Below are 17863 nucleotides of genomic sequence, written 5' to 3' on the forward strand. Positions count from 1 at the left end.
TTAAAGTAATGTTGTTTCCTTTTTACATGCTGACAGACAAAGATGTCCAACTGGAAAGCAATAATTCATTTTTAAATGATATTTGATATTTGCCCATTAAATAGACTTTATCTGAAGAGATAATTAGGACTTCCTTTTCTCTCCCACTTATTTTCTTTCAACTTCTATCTTCCCAGTGGCAGAAAGCAAGATAAAAGGTGATATGGTATTACCCTCTTTGTAGAAATAAATGGAGGAATTACTTTTGATATCTTCACCAGCTGGGATTGGCACAAGGCCTTTAACCAAGACCTTCTGTTTTGGATCTATCCATATTTGGAACTGTCATCATTCAGGTATCTGTCAACTAAATAGCTGGATGACATCCACAAAACTACTGGCATAAAATGGGGAAAACCAAACCAAAACAATCGCCCCAAACCTTCTTAGAAACAGATCTCCTGTTCCCTGCAGGTAACCACACCTCTTGTGCACAGCTCTCACAAAGCAGGTGGTTCCACACTAGCCTCCAGATACACCACTGCAAGTGACTCAAAAGCACAGGCTGGCTCCATAAGCCACAATTTAATTAATGGTGAACCCTGAACTGTTCTAGTACAGAGCACAAACAAAGGAATAAAGATTTTCAAAGCACTGCGGCGCCTTCATTTAATTCAGAAACACAGAGGGTCAGTTTGCCACAGGTCTTTATCAGCACAGCTGCATTGAAGTCAACTTGGAACAAGGCTTTGATTTTTACACCAGGTTTGGGGACACAAGAATGAAAAAGACAAAAAACTCAGTTCAAAAATACCTCAAAAGATATTCAGATGATTAAATGTTTTAAAGTTTAAAAAAAAAAAGAATAATTAAAAATTTTCTAAAAAGTTGTGCCCAGTAGTCATTTAAGAGGCTGGTTTCTGAGCAGAAAGTTTCTGGGGGAAGGAAATAGGGATCTGCAATGTCCTTAAAGGACCAAATCTATCATGCTTTGTTTCTGGCAGCTTCCTTTTGTTTATTTACCTCGCATTTTTCCACTGCTGGTTGCTGCCCACACTCAGAGCTGTTCCCTGCCACAATGCCAGCCCGCAGGCTCTCGCTGTCACCTGTCCCCTCTTCCATGGAGTAGGTTTTGGAGTGGTTGCCATGGTGGTGCGAGGGGCTGCGACTCTGTGCCAGGCTGAGCTGCTTGCGAAGCACACGGTTCTCCTCCTCCACTTCCCGCATGCGGACTTCCAAGCTCTCGCGCTCCCGCTGGCTCGACGCCGTGTACCGAGGACTGTGGGGCTGAGATTCAAGAGGAGACAGCGACACTGGCTTCCCATCTGCAAGAGAAGGAAACAAAACACTTCTGTCAAAATATACTTGAAGTTGCATTTTTCTTTAATGTCAGCATCGTGAGGCAGGGATGTGAGACTTGGCAACTTGGCATTAAGGCAATGCTTAAGTGCACGGTAAACTTGGACAAATGCTGAAGTTCTATGAGCTACAGGTCCAACTAATTTTAAAACCACACTAAAAGATAAGCATGTGTTTCTTTTGTTCCGGATAGGGCTGCCTGCCAGTCTCTAGTCTGGGAAGACAGTCAAGAACAGAAGGATTTAATTCAAAGACAATTAATATATAGTTAAATATATTTTAGAAATGCATGCAAGACAAAATAATTTTCCTATTCCCCATTTTCTCCACAGTCAAGCTACAGCGTTTCGGTTACCATTTTGTGCCAAACAGTAGGCCCAGCTGATTCACATGTGAGAGGCAGATGGTTTTTATTCAGCAACACAGTATTATGTGCTTGCTGAGAAATAAGAGGTTCAGAAGGACAGAAACGTTCAATATATATGTGGGTCAAATTCTGGAAAGTATTTTGGCTGAAAAAAGCACGGGAATTTTGAAAAAAACAAAATGGCACAATCCAACACCTTTAACTGAAAAGTTATATTCCAGATAGAATTATAGAAACACAGAATGTTTTAGGTTGGAAGGGACCTTTAAAGGTCATCTAGTCCAACCCTCCTGCAGTAAGCAGGGACATCTTTAACTAGATCAGGTTGCTCAGAGCCTCATCAAGCCTGACCTTGAATGTCTCCAGGCATGGGGCCTCCACCACCTCTCTGGGCAACGCATCCCAGTGTCTCACCACCCTCACTGTAAAGAACTTCTTCCTAATGTCTATCTAAACATACCCTGCTCTAGTTTAAAACCACTGCCCCTTGTCCTATCACTACATGCCCTTGCGAACAGTCCCTCCCTAGCCGCCTTTTGTAGGCTGCCTTCAGGTACTGGAAGGCCACTATAGGTCTCCCCCGAACCTTCTCTTTTCCAGGCTGAACAACCCCCACCCTCAATATATGGAGCACTTCATTTTCACATTTTCAAAAGGTATCTTCTTTGTTCAAAACAGTATTAAAAAATGACTATAAAAAAAGATAAATTAACCTGAAACAAAGACAACAACTGCAACACATTCTACTGTCAATTCCCAGTACATTATTGCTACCAAATTTTAGGGGTGCAAATAAGGATGCAGCTGATGTGTTTTCAGAGGAGACTTATTTTCACATAACTTTAATAAAGCTACATATATACGCACAGAGTACAAATGCTTGAAAGTTAGCAAAAAACCCTCAAACTGAACTACTGTTCAAAAATGTTTGATTGAAATCAAATTGAAACAAAGCAAAAGACAGTGAGTGTATCCACAGTGTCATAATTAGCAAGTCATTCCTTTACAGTGAAGATGAGTATCTTATACTAAGGCATTTCTCTGAAATAACTTCCTAGCTGCACATATTGAAAAAAAAAAATTGCTATTTAAGAATTATCCCAATGCAGAGAGTTCCTTTGACTTTATCAAACAAACACCAGCTTGAGTGGTTTAGAAAATGGAAATTTTGCAGTTATTGTTTAGCAGTTCCCCTAAACAAGTACATTTCTCACCCTCTGACTCAAAACTATCTCCCTGCTATAAAGGCCTGCTCTTTGCTTGTTCTCTTCCATTGTTTCATGTTTACATGAATGGTGAAGAGTTCTCTAAACTGAGTTCATGAAAAAAGAGCTATAGAAATCAAAACCTCAATTCTAATTTCCATTGTTGAGTTATACAGGTGTACACACTTCCTGTTATCTATATAAATAGTTATCCTGGTTTTAAAACACCATTTGGATTGAGTATCTTGCATTTGCTTGCAGACTTTCTCCTTAGCAAAGATTATGGAAAAATCTGAGCTCGAAAAATGTCTCAAGACAGATTCTGAAGTTTAGCCACTGATATTTTGGAACTCGAATGCTCAAGGAAATAGTTATTAAAAATTAAATGACAGATTTGAAAAGCCTGAAAATCATGGGTGCAACAACAAAGAAACGTCAACATTAAGGACAGAGCCAAGCTACAATTAGAAGTGCAATAAAATACTGAGTTACCTTTCTCCATTCAGCTTGGAAGGCATGGAACTGAAATTGTGTTATTTCTCAGCTGCTGATACCCAAGCTAGGAAGACTAAAACTCATTTGGATGTGATTATTATGCATTCCTATTACTGGACAGCAAGAGTGTATTGTGCAGATACACAGATGAAAAACAGCACCCAAACAACAACCAACCTCAGTTATCATCAGGCATACAATTACAATGCAAATCTAGCCAAAGACTTCACTGGCAATCACAACTCCCTAGTTGGTGATTCTGATCTCTTCCTATTCTTGTCACTAGATTCTGCCGCCTTCTCAAATAATTACCAGAAAATGTACTGAGCAATTTGTAAAAGTTGCAAGATACAGAAGTAAATCTCAGAACATTCATCAAAATTTCAAAATATGGAAAAAATCTAGACATCTCTTTAGCTATTCTACCGACATAAATCAATCGCTGAAATTCAAAATTAACAAAAAAGATACCATTTTGTGCATTTGAACAGTTGTAGGTAGATTCATGAGAATGGTTGAACTGTTTCTACATAATATTTAGAAGAAAAAACATAGTCTGAGAAAGGAACTGAAAGAAAATATCACCTGACTGCCTCAGACTGGAAGTTGCAGCAACTACAGAGACCAGCTCAGTGTTTATGCAGCCTTAGCTTTAAATACCAGTAAACTTCACTACTGTCTTCTCAGTAGTACATATTTCTGCTGGTCTGTAAAAGGCAGTAAGAAAAACATGTCAGGAATTTCACAACCAGCTAGCTTCTTGATCTGAAATATACAACTACTTGAAATGTACTGTATTACTATAAAAATTATCCATGTTTTGTTACAAAGTTCTAAGTCCAAGACATTTTCTGGGATGATCTCCTCAGGGTTTGTGCTGCTGGACAAGTCATTTTTTAATACTGACACTGTGGATTATTCTCAGGTGTATCTTGATGTATTTGGTATATTCCTAACACCCCAACTCCCTGCTGCAAACGATAAAGTGACAATTCCAGGACCCACTTGAAATAAAAGTAAAACATCAAAAATTAACTGAGTTTGATCTTAAGACTCAGAAATCAAATAATTTTTGTCATAAATGTTGAGATGGTCTAGCTCATAATCTGTGCACATATGAGGCTGGCAAGGCTGGTGGCAAGGTACTATTTGATTTAGACGTATTACCAGACTGGATATGTGAAGATATTTTTACTTCAGTGAACATACGGACACGGCAAAATGCCTCTTGGGAGCTACTGCCTAGTACGTAAACACCAACACACGCCACCCTGATCTGCTTCTGATTGGTTTTCAAAGCAATGCAAGGACTGCGTGTTTCAACTCATCTTTGAAGGAGTAAGTGGACTAATGTAATGGACCACTAATATTTGATTGACTGTGTGTGCTGCTTGGTACAAGAGTTAAACTGATTGCACTGCACTTGAGTTTTATGGTTTTAAGTAACTGGCAGAGTGCTCTGAGCTGATGTCTAGGTACTTTTTACCTAATCTAAATCAAAATAAAATAACATAACACATAACGAGGTCTGTGTGACTTTGAGACAGAAGATCTCCCAGGGAACACTGCAAGGAACATTGCTGTGCTCTGAAGCAAGAAGTACACTTTTGAATGGTGCAATAAATAATAATAAAGCCATTATTTTTTATTCTTCATTTGGGGTTATTGCTCTATTTTTGGGCCTTGGCAGTCTCAGATTTAATTTTTTTCCCCTATCTGTGTCAGGCCTTTTACTTCAGACTTTCTGTGCTAATACAACTGTAACAAAGAAATAAAAATGACCTGCAAAATTCCACTGTCCACAAAACAAAACTCAAATACAAACTTATTTCATGGCTGATAGCAGTCAATGACTTATTATCACTGTAGGTCCAGCATTTCAGAAAACTTGACAATACGCAAGTTATGCATTCTGTGGATTATTGAATGCCTCTGTATATGTGGAGTCACCTATATTTAAGGCAAGAGATTTCATTAAAACTTACTTAGGTAGAGCACCTTAAAACACTACAAGAAATAAAGCCTATAGAATGCAATCCAGCATAGTTTATTTGAAAGGAGAGGGACTGAAGCAGTGAAATTTTCTTACATACAAAACCGAAAGGCTAAGCATTAACACCAAGTTCCTAGTTTTGTAGTTATCAGTCTTGAAGAGGTGATAGTCCTGAAACGGACCCAGTGGCATTGGAAGCTTGCTGGGGAAAGAGCTACTGAGAAAACAAAGTTTAGCGAAAGGTTAACTGTAGGGCTGGGTAAGGGAGAAAGTAGCAGTGTAGGAATGAAAAATTCACCATGATTCAGAGAAGACAAGTGCACAAGCAGGGATCTTGAGTTTCTCAGATGACCCTGATCTGAACTGAAATGCTTAAAATTTTGCTAGGAACTAACTGAGGCAGGCAAATTTATGTTGCATGTGGCAGGATGTTTTCCCTTAGTTTTTTACATTTCTTTTGCTATCTTAAGTGCAAACTACTTGGTTTTTTGGCATCTTTACAAGGTCTAGAGGTTTCTATGTGTTCTAGCTATTATTCATCCCCTGCCTAATAGCGTGTAATGCCTTTATAATGAATTAACTGATGACAGTGAACTCTAGGCTGCCTCTGAGATAAGAGGAAGTTATGCTGCTCACGGATAATGTTTCAGTCTGTCTGACTATAGATACAAGAAAACACCACTCCTCCATGTCAGATTTGTTCATAGTTGAAAATTCATATTATTAGTGCACCCTTTGAGGATCAGCAGTATAACAATTTTAACCAAAAGCCAACATTCTGCAGAAAGAACTGGGATAGCAGGCAACCACCCTCATGAATTTCCCCCAGTTAAGGCCATGAGCAAAATCATTTGAAGTTCATTCCACAATTATTTTTTTTCCCCATAAAGACATCGTAGAGAACTCCATGAACCCTAAGGGAAAAGAAAAATAAGAAGATTGCAGTCAGGACTATGGAGACATAAAAGCTCTGTGTAAGCAGATAAACTATCCCTTTTCTTTTGGAGCTCTAGCTCAGCTTTAATCGTCTAACACCTTAGTACTTCATGCACTTCTACCCAGATGGATGGTCTGGGAGGTATTGGTTATACAGGCAGCTATGAATGAAGTCCTTTTTGTTAACAGTTCGGTACTTTAAGATATATGCCTCCACGAGTAGGTGCTAAGGCATCCAAAGGTTCCTATTCTCACACTCACCAAGGCATTTTTTTTCTCTTACGTCTTTTTGTAAATCTCGGCAGTGTGATCTCAGCTAGAAGTAGAAAATCTTGCCCAAAGAACCATCTTAATAGTGGAATATAGTCTAAGCAGTTTACTCCAGATCTGTGAACATAGAACCTCTTCATTCTAATATGACATGAAGCAATTATGAGCTTATGCTTCCAAGTTTCAGTGGTAGAAAGTTGTGCCATTGAATGGTTTCACCATGAGAACACCAAAGACTGATGGCCACTAGACAGCGACAGCACAATACAACAATCAAACCTTTCCATAGTGCCCAAACAAGTTTCCTCAGCTCTGACAAAAAAGCTGCTCCCATCAACATTAAGCACAAATCCTTCTCGGGATTTGGTACTGACAATATATGTGCTAAATTACATGTTCATTGGTAAGAAGAGACTGTTTCCACACAAGACACCAGTGAACCATCAGCCTTGGACTTATGCAATAGCAACTGCACTTAAGCACTTCAGCTTGTCCTTTAAGTGCTAAGTCAGTGTTCACTTCTACTGCTTTTAAAGGTACTTGAGACCATGCTAACATGTTTTATTGAACCCAAGCCTGAACTATTAAATTCCACTGCAGAACAACCTTATTTAAAGCATCACATTATTGTCTGCTGCTCATAACATGGAGATGCCCTCCCACTGTCCTTTCCTTGAACAAAATAGCCATCTACAATCAGTGGACTTGGAAATTAAATGTATCATACACAAAAACCCTACACTCACAGAGCATCAGGTTTGCAAAGTGTATGGGGTTTGTGTGGCAAGGTTTTGGTAGCTGGGGGGCTTCAGGGGTGGCTTCTGTGAAAAGCTGCTAGAGGCTTCCCCTAGGTCCAACAGAACCAATGGCAGCCAGCTCCAAGTTTGACCTGCCCCTAGCCAAGTGGTGGGGGAAGGTGTTTTTTTAAGATTTGGTTTTATTTCTCATTACCGTACTCTGATTTGATTGGCAATAAATTAAATTAATTTCCCTGAGTCAAGTCTTTTTCGCCTTTGATGGTAATTGGTGAGTGATCTCTCTGTCCTTATCAACTGACCGGCCTTTCATTGTATTTTCTCTCCCTTGTCCACCAAAGGAGGGGGAGTGATAGAGCGGCTTTGGTAGGCACCTGATGTCCACCCAGAGTCAACTCACCTAGAAAAGTCAAATGCTCAGAAGTTTAGAAATATGAGAATGAAAGTCTCCTGTCCAGTCTTTGCTGTCATTCCTTTATGCCTGATGAAAGGATCATTAATTCCATGATCACCACTTTATTTCCAAATAACCTTGGCAAAACTTTGTGAGCAGGATGGATGGTGCTCACAGCTGTTCAGTAGCTTTCTTCAGCTCATCATTCAGTTTGTGACCACTCATACCCTTCTCTGAAAAAGACTTATTTATTCCCTCCTTGGCCTATGATGCTGATCACTATAATACCCAAATGCAGCAAGAGGATCAATGACTTATTTTTCACTTATTTGAGGGAAAGGTTGTCCTATCAGTCCCTCTTTCCAGGCAGGGCAGAGAAGTTTAGAGTCATTAATGCTAAAAGAAAATAACAGTTTTGGATGTACAATTGAGATGGTTCTGATGAAGTTTTTCAACAAATAAGCACCTTTTCTGCACTTCATTTGTTCAGAGGACAGACCTCATCACCTGCATATGCAACAGCGTATATATACTTAACATTTCTGCAATGCAAGAATCTGAAAGCTGGAAACACAGAAAATGGGAAAGAAAATGCAGTTAGAAATCACTTGTAATAGCTTTGTTTCATGAACATCATGTAATGAACACAGTGGTAGCGACAAAAACGATTTTCCAGGGCAGATTTGACTTCATAAACTACAAAGTTGTCCTTTTTCTTTCTATGCTTCCCCAGCTTGCTCATGACACACCTTCCAGTCTTTTTAATTAACTAAACTGAGTTGTCCAAGAACCACTCGCCACATTGCTGCATTTACTCTGCACACAAAATGAGGAAGGGGATGTGTCTTGGAAAGAGTTAGCAATTGTACCATCAATGATAGCATCATGTTGCATAGCTGCAGAGAGCTGTTTATGTGTTGGCTGAGTGAATCTAATTCTGGTACTTCTAACAGGGATAATAAGGATGGTAAACTGTAAAAGACATGAGGTAAAGAAAAAGCCTGTAGCAACAGAATGCAGGAAGAAAGAGGGAAAGAAAATCCAAACATATCATACATTCTTCCTGAAAATGGACGTGGCTCTATTTAATAGTTTGTATTTTCAAAGGAAATTCTAGCTTATTAGCTAAAGTCATGCATGCTAGCTTATTTGAAAATTTAAAACAAGAGCCCATAAGTATTAAAATGATGTGTTCGTTTCCTTGTCTGGAATACAATGACATTTTTTCTTTCTTGTGTCGTCTTCTCATTCTTTCTTTCCCTGCTTTGCACTGCCTTGCCAAAATATATGCCTCTCCAAGAAAAGGACTAAAAATAACATTTTCTCCCATTTCATTGGGAGTGAAGATGTAAGAAAATAACGACTTATCAGAGTAAGCACTGAGTGAAAATAAGATTTTATCAGGGACTTGGCTTGACAAAGATAACGTTATCAAGAGGGGAACTTGGCAAAGATAACATGTTATCAATATCAGGAGTAAAGCTTGGGGAAAATAATGTTTTAATACCTATTAGATTCTAAATAAGCCATCTGTGCTCTTGATGAATTGTTATTTTCTCCAAGCCCCATTCCTGTAAAGATGCTGATTTTTTGGCAAACCACTTCTGTAGCAGTTGGGGAAGGGGGGTGAAGAGGAGAAAAGGAAGTTCGTTCTCTGCAAAGCTAGAGGGATATTCTCTTTCTTTTCAAAAGCTTTGCATGCAGGTAAAGACTGCCAATGTGACAGCTTGGAAGATGCAAATGTTCAGACATCAAATGGGTATTGCAGGGAAAACTCCTACAACAATACTCTGCAAGTATATGGCAGAGAATGCCCTAACAGAAGAGGGTCAATATCCCTTCTGTCCTTGACCACCCTATCCAGGCTCAGAGGTGCTGCCTATAGTATTTTTGGCAGAAGCACTTCTTTAGAGAGCCGATGACCAGCCATCACTTAGCAATGACTTTTCGTCATAAACAACCACATCACAATTAGCAGTGGTCACTTGGGGGCACAATAAATGACCCCTTTTAGATCAGTTGCAGACATTATCACCATTCAACTAGAAGTGACTATTCCCACAGCTTAGCTGACCTAAAAGGTCAGGCAACGCTTCTTACCTCCTGCAGTGCAAAGCATCCAACTCAGTTTCAGCGGTCAGTGGAACTGGTTTGAGCCATCCTGATTGTCTCTGCCCTGAAACATTCCCCTCTACCACCTCCCCTACGGGGGTACAGTCTAGTGGGTGTTTGTGCCCTGAAGCTGAAACCTTCTGCAACTCAATTATAAATCCTCAGAGTTACAATCTGGATGAATTTGAATAAACTGTGGCACCTCCTGAAAAAGGAGAAATCGAACTCATAGCAGCATGGACTATTTACTGCCTTAAACATGGGTGAATGACACTGGTTATTCATAGGAATAGGCAAGCAGGGAATAATTAGAAGGGAAGCTGTGGAGGGACTGTAGGAGTGTGATGTGAATAATAAAGCACACTTAGGAAAAGGCATATGAATGATATCTGCAGGGTAAGTATTTGTAGCCAGCTGAATTTCCCTGGTGTACAGTAGGAGTGGGAGGGAAGACAATGGGATCTGTTAATCTGAAGATTTCCTATGGAGGAGCTGCATCTCTTTTTTTCATTAACCGTTTGCATATCTTATGCCCAGAGATTTCTCTATGTTCAGGAGTGAGCTTGGTGCTAAGGTACCTTCTGAGGCCCTGATATAGCAGAACACATATTCAACAGCAGGCAGCCTTTACAGCTCTCTAAGGTAAAGCGTGTGCCCGAATGCCTCCCCGCAGCTGTACACAGTACTGTGACTGTCATTCGTGGCTGTGGGATGTAAAAGACTGAACCTCTTCTATGTTAGCTCCTGCTCAGTAAAACACTGTGGAAGAGATAAGAAGGAAAAAGTCTAAAATACAGCATTTTACAGTGTTTTTTAAGAGTACAGAAAGTACAAGAAATAAATATCTGTAAGCTTAGAAAAGATTATAAAAATACCTACAGGTTTCTACAATTGCCACAGTAACCACAAGCATGAGACAAGTACGCTCAATCAAAGCCTAGTAGTAGTTAATTCAGATTCTGTTGCTGATGATTAGCCTCAGCTGCTCATCAATAGAGACTCCAGCTGATAATTATTAAGTTAAACTTCTGAGCAGTATTTGCATATGTAAAGCACGCTTTCCCTGCTGAAGCAACAATGGATGCTATAATGCATTTCCTGATTGTACAGCACTTGGATATGGGGAACCCGGGCAAGAGAGTCTGCTTTCCATATCCTTCCTTACCCTCATCAGGCCAACCATTCAGAAGAAATGCACTTACACATACTGACATCTACAAGCTAGAGCAAAAAACAGTCCTAACCCTGCATAACAGGAAAAATGCAACTGTTCATTTCAACCAGAATATCTCTAATAGGCATAATATAAGACAGAGTTTTGCATATTCCTTGAAGCATTTACCTAAGCTTCCTTACAACCTGAAAAATGTGCAACAACTGCTCTGTGACAAGACAGCCTGGTCACCTTAAAAGACATGCAGAAACTCCAGTGGACAGATTCAGCCCATTAATTCCTAGTGATGTCCAGATGTGGCCCCCTCCTCCAAGGGAATATTGAGTATCACTATGCGGTTCTCCGTTTAGCCTTTTCTCATCTTACTTTCCCCAGATCAGAACTTCATTTCCTGAATGTGATTCTTGGTCATCACTCATAGCCATGCCCCTCCGGTTTACTGTAGTATCAATAATACAGATAAACATATACCAATGTGTAGATTACATTTATGTGTGCAATTCTCTATTTTTTCATAATTATATGACAGACAAGACATGCCCATATCTGTTTAACACCATAGGCACGTTTGTTTTAGGGATAAGGAAACGTAGAAAAGAACTGGGAAGATCTTTTCTGAGATCTTTTTCTGAAGAACTGGGAAGGAACTGGCTGATGAAGTTGCAAAACCACTTTCCATGATATTCGAAAAGTCATGGCAGTCAGGTGAAGTCCCTGCAGACTGGAAGAAAGGAAACATCACACCCATTTTTAAAAAGGGAAGAAAGGAGGACCCTGGGAACTACCGACCTGTCAGCCTCACCTCTGTGCCTGGGAAGATCATGGAGCAGATCCTTCTGGACGCCATGCTTGGGCACATGGAGGATAGGGGGATGATTCAGGACAGCCAACATGGCTTTACTAGGGGCAAGTCCTGCCTGACTAACCTAGTGGCCTTCTATGATGAAGTGACTAGGTCAGTAGACAAAGGGCGACCTATGGATTTAATCTATCTGGACTTCTGTAAGGCCTTTGACACAGTTCCTCACAACATTCTACTTGCCAAATTGGGGGGATATGGATTTGATGGGTGGACGGTTCGGTGGATAAGGAATTGGCTGAATGGTCGCACCCAGAGGGTGGTACTCAATGGCTTTAAGTCCAGATGGAGAGCAGTGACTAGTGGCGTCCCTCAAGGGTCCGTCCTGGGACCAGTACTGTTTAACATTTTTATCAAAGACATAGACAGAGGGATTGAGAGCACCATCAGCAAGTTTGCAGATGACACCAAGCTGTGTGGTGTTGTCGATACACCGGAGGGACGGGACGTCATTCAGAGGGACCTGGACAGGCTGGAGAGGTGGGCCCAGATGAACCTCATGAGGTTCAACAAAAGCAAGTGCAGGATTCTGCACCTGGGAAGAAACAATCCTCAGTATAAATACAGACTAGGGGATGAGGTATTAGAAAGCAGCCCTGAGGAAAGGGACTTGGGGGTGCTGATTGACGAGAAGCTGGACATGAGCAGGCAATGTGCTCTCGCAGCCCAAAAGGCCAATCACATTCTGGGCTGCATCAAAAGAAGTGTTGCCAGCAGATCCAGAGAGGTGATTCTGCCACTTTGCTCTGGTGAGACCTCACCTGGAGTACTGTGTGCAGGTCTGGAGCCCTCAATATAGAAAGGACATGGACCTGATGGAGCGGGTCCAGAGGAGGGCCACCAAAATGATCAGGGGGCTGGAGCACCTCTCCTATGAGGACAGACTGAGGGAGCTGGGGTTGTTTAGCTTGGAGAAAAGGAGGCTCTGGGGAGACCTCATAGCGGCCTTCCAGTACCTGAGGGGGGCCTACAGGAAGGCTGGGGAGAGTCTGTTTACAAAGGCCTGCAGCGACAGGACGAGGGGCAATGGTTTTAAGCTGGAGAAGGGGAGATTTAGATTGGATATTAGGAAAAAATTCTTTACCATGAGGGTGGTGGAACACTGGAACAGGTTGCCCAGGGAGGTGGTTGAGGCCCCTTCCCTTGAGATATTCAAGGTGAAGCTCGACGAGGCCCTGGGCAACCTGGTCTAGTTAGGGGTGTCCCTGCTGACTGCGGGGAGGTCAGACTAGATGACCTTTGGAGGTCCCTTCCGGCCTTGAGCAATCTATGAATCTATGAATCTTTATGGAATCTGTAACACTACCTGTCCCCATGTAGCTACTGTACCACTTTGGTTTAAGAGTCCATCACAGGCTTACTATTAACAGACCTGAAAGGCTTTTTATCAGACAGCAACAAATAGTAAAGCAAAAGATATCCAAATTTGGCTTTGGTTAAACATGGGAGATGGGTTGAAAAAAGAAGGTCTAAGGGAATGCAGGTGGTCAGCCTCTCTGAAAGCCAGCATTTAGGCTCTTAAGTGATAGTTTAAAATTTAGCTATAGCAAAAATTATGCATATTGCTAGAAGTCACCTGGTAGCACTGTTACACACAACCTCAAAAGTTGATTTTCAACACGTCTACAGAAATGCTGCTGTTCAGGCTGGTTGGTGCTGCTGAAACCTGATGGAAAGCTTGTTATATCCCTTAATCTCCCTTGGTACAGAGATGCCATCAGAGAACCATATGCTGGTATTTTGATTGAGGCTTCTGGAAAAGGAGACCGTCTGAATACTCACTGACCATCAAGGATTGTTCAAGGATAAATAAGTAAATAAATAAAAAAATCCAAATTCTGCGCCACACCATTTCTTCCTCAGCAAGAACCAGATTTGTAGGAACCTTCAAATCTTATAGAGCTCTAGCCATCCATGACAGATACGAGCACATATATATAAAGGCAAGTAGTAAAGATCAAATTTTCAAAACAATGATTTCTCTTCATTCTAAATGTATCTGAAGATTACACGTGCAGACAGAAATACTGCAAGTTTATATTTCTAGTTTAATACGATGTTAGAAAATAACATCAGTGTTATTTCACTGATAACACAGCAGTTCATAAGTTATTAATAACTTCCAGTATTGAGTCTTCTATTTTCCCCACACATTCTCAGCACTGCACCTGTCATTTCAGCCACTTCAGTCCTGAAGAACGGCAAGGGGAAAATGCAAATAACTGCACATTCAGAACACATGAAGGCTGATCAGTGTTATGACATTTATCTTCACTTATGACAAGAGATAAAATAACTCATGAGTTAGTTTCTCATCCTCCTCATGAACAAAAATGTCACAACAGATCGTCATGTACTATATACAGCAAAATTTCTCATACACCTTGCAGAGAAAAAAACCACCACAGCAGTGATGCACGTCATGGCTGTGACATCAGAAATGAAACACAAAGCATTTTAAAATAGTAGATATAAAAAGAAGTCATCATATTAAAAATAAAACCTAAAACAACAGTTCAAAAATTAGCTAAAGGCAACTAGTTAGTTTATTTGCAAAATTTATAATTGCATTAAACAGCAATAAGTTATGTATACAGTTAAGTGGAATCCTAAATAGATTTTCACATTTTCCAACTTTTCCCACATTTTCCAATAGAAAGCCACAGCTGGCCAACACATTGTGTTTGATAAAGTAATTCTTCTCTACTTAAAATCTTAAAACCCCGTAATATACACAAAGGGGAATAATGAAATTAAAATGAACAAACAAACTAGAAAATATACTCCTAATTTTCATGACAAAGGTAGTGTGTTTATCCCATGGAAATCAACAGTGGTTTCAGAATGAGCTTCAGTGTGGCCAGATATCTACCCCAGGACTACAATCTGGTTTTGGTGACCAGACTCGACTGACATGTAATATGGGACCTCTTTTTTCCATTAACTTACTTAACTTTTACCTTTTAAAAAAAAAATTAGCTTTAATATGTTAGAGGTGCTCCTTCTACAAAGACAGAATAAGTATGTACAGAACTGATTTTATATCAGATATATCAGGTAGATACAGATTTCATTTCAATCGGTGACCTAGGTTTCCTATGAAACATGAGGAAGTTACTCTTCTTTATGATATTCTTGTTTTGTTACAGAAGTGAAAAAAGCATAGCAGAAACATAATCCTATTTCAAGTGAGTCAAAAGCAAAATTCAGTGACTTTGATGAAAATAAGCAGAGGTCTAATATTTCATTATATTCTGCATGCATACAGCATGGTGGTGTTAGTCATTTTTATGTTGTACCATAAATGTACACAGTGCTGTACTGTGGTAGGTCAAAATGTGGGCCATATCCCTGGTGCCCCATCACAAACCTGCTGAGCTCCCTGTGCAGCAAGCAAAGGAAAATTTTCATTTTTGAGCAGCCACAAGTTTATTGAGGTTAAATAACATCAACTGACAGCAAGATTTAGACGTGTTGCCTACTAAGATTTTATCTTGTAACAGGTGAGGTCTATCTTTGAAACTAATTCACACTTTTGCTCCAGTGCATAGAAACATCTTAATGTATATTTAGGATCCTAAATAAGGGTCCTAAAGAATATGCCTATTCTTGTCTAAGACAATACTGGGTTAAGCCCCATGGACATGCTTACTTATTATTTTAAAATAAAAGTTGCTTTACTCAATCAAGGCAGCAGCGCTCAATATTTATGGGATCGGCACGTACTTAAATAAATACTTCCTCTTTTATTCTCAAGTAGATCTCTTGTATTCTAAGTCTTCATTATCTTCAGGAATTTCAGAAGGAGAATATAGTGTGGGAGACCTCTTTAAGAAGCACAAATGAAATACTACAGCGTGGCACTTTTAATGATGTTTTTATTAGGTAGCTTGTGATCAGGACTGACCACCATAGGAGTTCTACAGTGACAAAGACTATGAACTAAGTTACGTCTATGAAAAGCTTTTGTATTGGGTTAAAGGAAAGATGAAGGTGGAGGCATTTACAAAACCTCTTGTATTGTCTTTAGGAGTAAATGGGTTGTGTGTAGTGGTCAATTTCAGTCTTGCAATTGCCCTTTATTTCTGTTGATAGATTTTCATTAAAATATCTATTCATCTTCCTTTGTTACTGTAATTATAGATTTATTCATTTCATTTGAAATATTTTTTTTTATCTTGAAGTCTAATCAGAATAGATGGAGACTTGACCAAAACTGTTTCATATTAAAAAATTCAACACACCTTATGCCTAAAGAACAACCAGACATGGAAAAAACCCAATAGGTCAGCTACATAAAAAAAAATGCTGCAACTGTAAAGGTCCTTTAAAGGTCAAGCTAAAGAAGAAACAACAACAGGGTGGCAAAAAAAAAAAAAAAAAAGAAAGAAAAAAGTAACTTCCTTTCCAATCTACTCCCACCTTGTTCTAGAAAAAAGGAAGGATCTTAATCACTATTTTTAGTTACGTATTGAACATTAATTTGAACAAACGTAGACACAGGAATCAGCTGTTAAGAACTGACATAGGATAAGGCTGAGGAGTGAATGCTAGAAGGATTTTGCTTACTTCACCCTTCTTTTCCTTCTGAGAACAGGCTGCTGCAATACATACCCTCACAGCAAATAAGAAAACATGACTTCTCCCTTCTAAATTATGACCATCTGCCTAGGAAAAGTTGAGGCAGACAATAGAACAGGAATACTATATTGTGGCATTACTATCAACTTTTAAAATTATGCCTTCTTCTGGTCTTAACTATCATTAAAATAGTTCAGATACTGAGTTATACCAGCTCTCACTTCATGTGTTTCTCTGATCCTACATTTCTATCAATATATAATATGTATTTTGTCCCTTACAGTAAAATTCCACCTGGCAGGACATCTGAATGTGATTTCTTATGATTTGGGAGACAGCCCTTCCTCTTTTGAGAAAGTGTAACTTCACCGGGTACGTGTTAAAAATTCATACTAGCACCTTATACTAGCACCTTCTATAAAACAATTTAGTTTCTTATCTGATGAGCACAAATATTTATTGTAAATTCCATCAGACATTGTTTTTCTTTCTTTCTTTCTTCGAGTAATCTGACTGAATCTAATCAACAGAGAAAGTTACATTCCAGACTTGCCTAAAGACCACATAGGTCTATTCTACTCTGTGAGAGTCGTTAAATCTTGTGCCAACTTGGGACGTTAAGAATCACACAAGATGTAAGACCGAGCAAAGAATTTGCTGCCTGTGCTCAGTATTTCACATTCTTAAAATTATATTTAAGGTCTTGCAACATTTTGTATTTATTGGAAAGTAAAAATCTTGGAGTTAAATGAAAAAATATCAGTGCTTTTTTGCTTGCTTGTTTCCTTTGCAGTAAGATCTCATTTTCATCTCTGCAGGAGAAAGCTGAAAAAAACATGACCCATCACGATGAAAAAGTCAGGAGACAAAGCTCTTAAAAACTTATAATTTTAGATATAGTGAATTATTACTTCTGAACACTTTGAACTAGCAATGCCAGTTTTTTATTATGACTGTTGAAATGACTTGTGCTTTACTGTGATGGGTACATTCTGTAACAGCAGACAAGTCAGCTAGGGTGGGTAAATTGAAGGGCCGGCACTTGTGACATGCTTGTGATAGCTATGGTGCAACCATCAATTCAGCCTGAACAGTGCTTACTAAAACAATCGTTAAGTGTTGTTGGGCATTAAAAGGAGCACTAAATATCATGTGGTAATCATCAGCAGAACTTTCCAGAAAACAGTATTATACCAGATAAATAAATACACAAAATTAACAGGTACTTACATAATTCATTTGAATTATTGTTTTTTTTGTTTATTTTTGTTGGAGTTATCCTTGAGAGGGCTCTGCAGGCAAAGTTTTGTACTGAAAAACATGCTATTTTCACTGATATCTCCCCAGTACACATAACAGGGTTTTCTTCTCCATACTGGCCATT

The 17863-nt window shown here is 39.4% G+C and overlaps 1 protein-coding gene across 3 annotated transcripts in view; it reads right to left on the bottom strand.

The window, feature by feature from the left end:
* Positions 1-17863, bottom strand: part of LARGE1 (LARGE xylosyl- and glucuronyltransferase 1) — a 204134-nt gene that overhangs the window by 149826 nt on the left and 36445 nt on the right. For all 3 annotated transcript variants that reach the window (XM_074167389.1, XM_074167382.1, XM_074167373.1), the window contains exon 2: positions 1003-1304. In XM_074167389.1, the coding sequence (XP_074023490.1) occupies positions 1003-1304 (302 nt within the window). The remainder of the gene's footprint in view (positions 1-1002; positions 1305-17863) is intronic.

The sequence above is a fragment of the Numenius arquata genome, chromosome 2 (genome assembly GCF_964106895.1).
Source record: "Numenius arquata chromosome 2, bNumArq3.hap1.1, whole genome shotgun sequence".
NCBI classification, from domain to species: Eukaryota; Metazoa; Chordata; class Aves; order Charadriiformes; family Scolopacidae; genus Numenius; species Numenius arquata.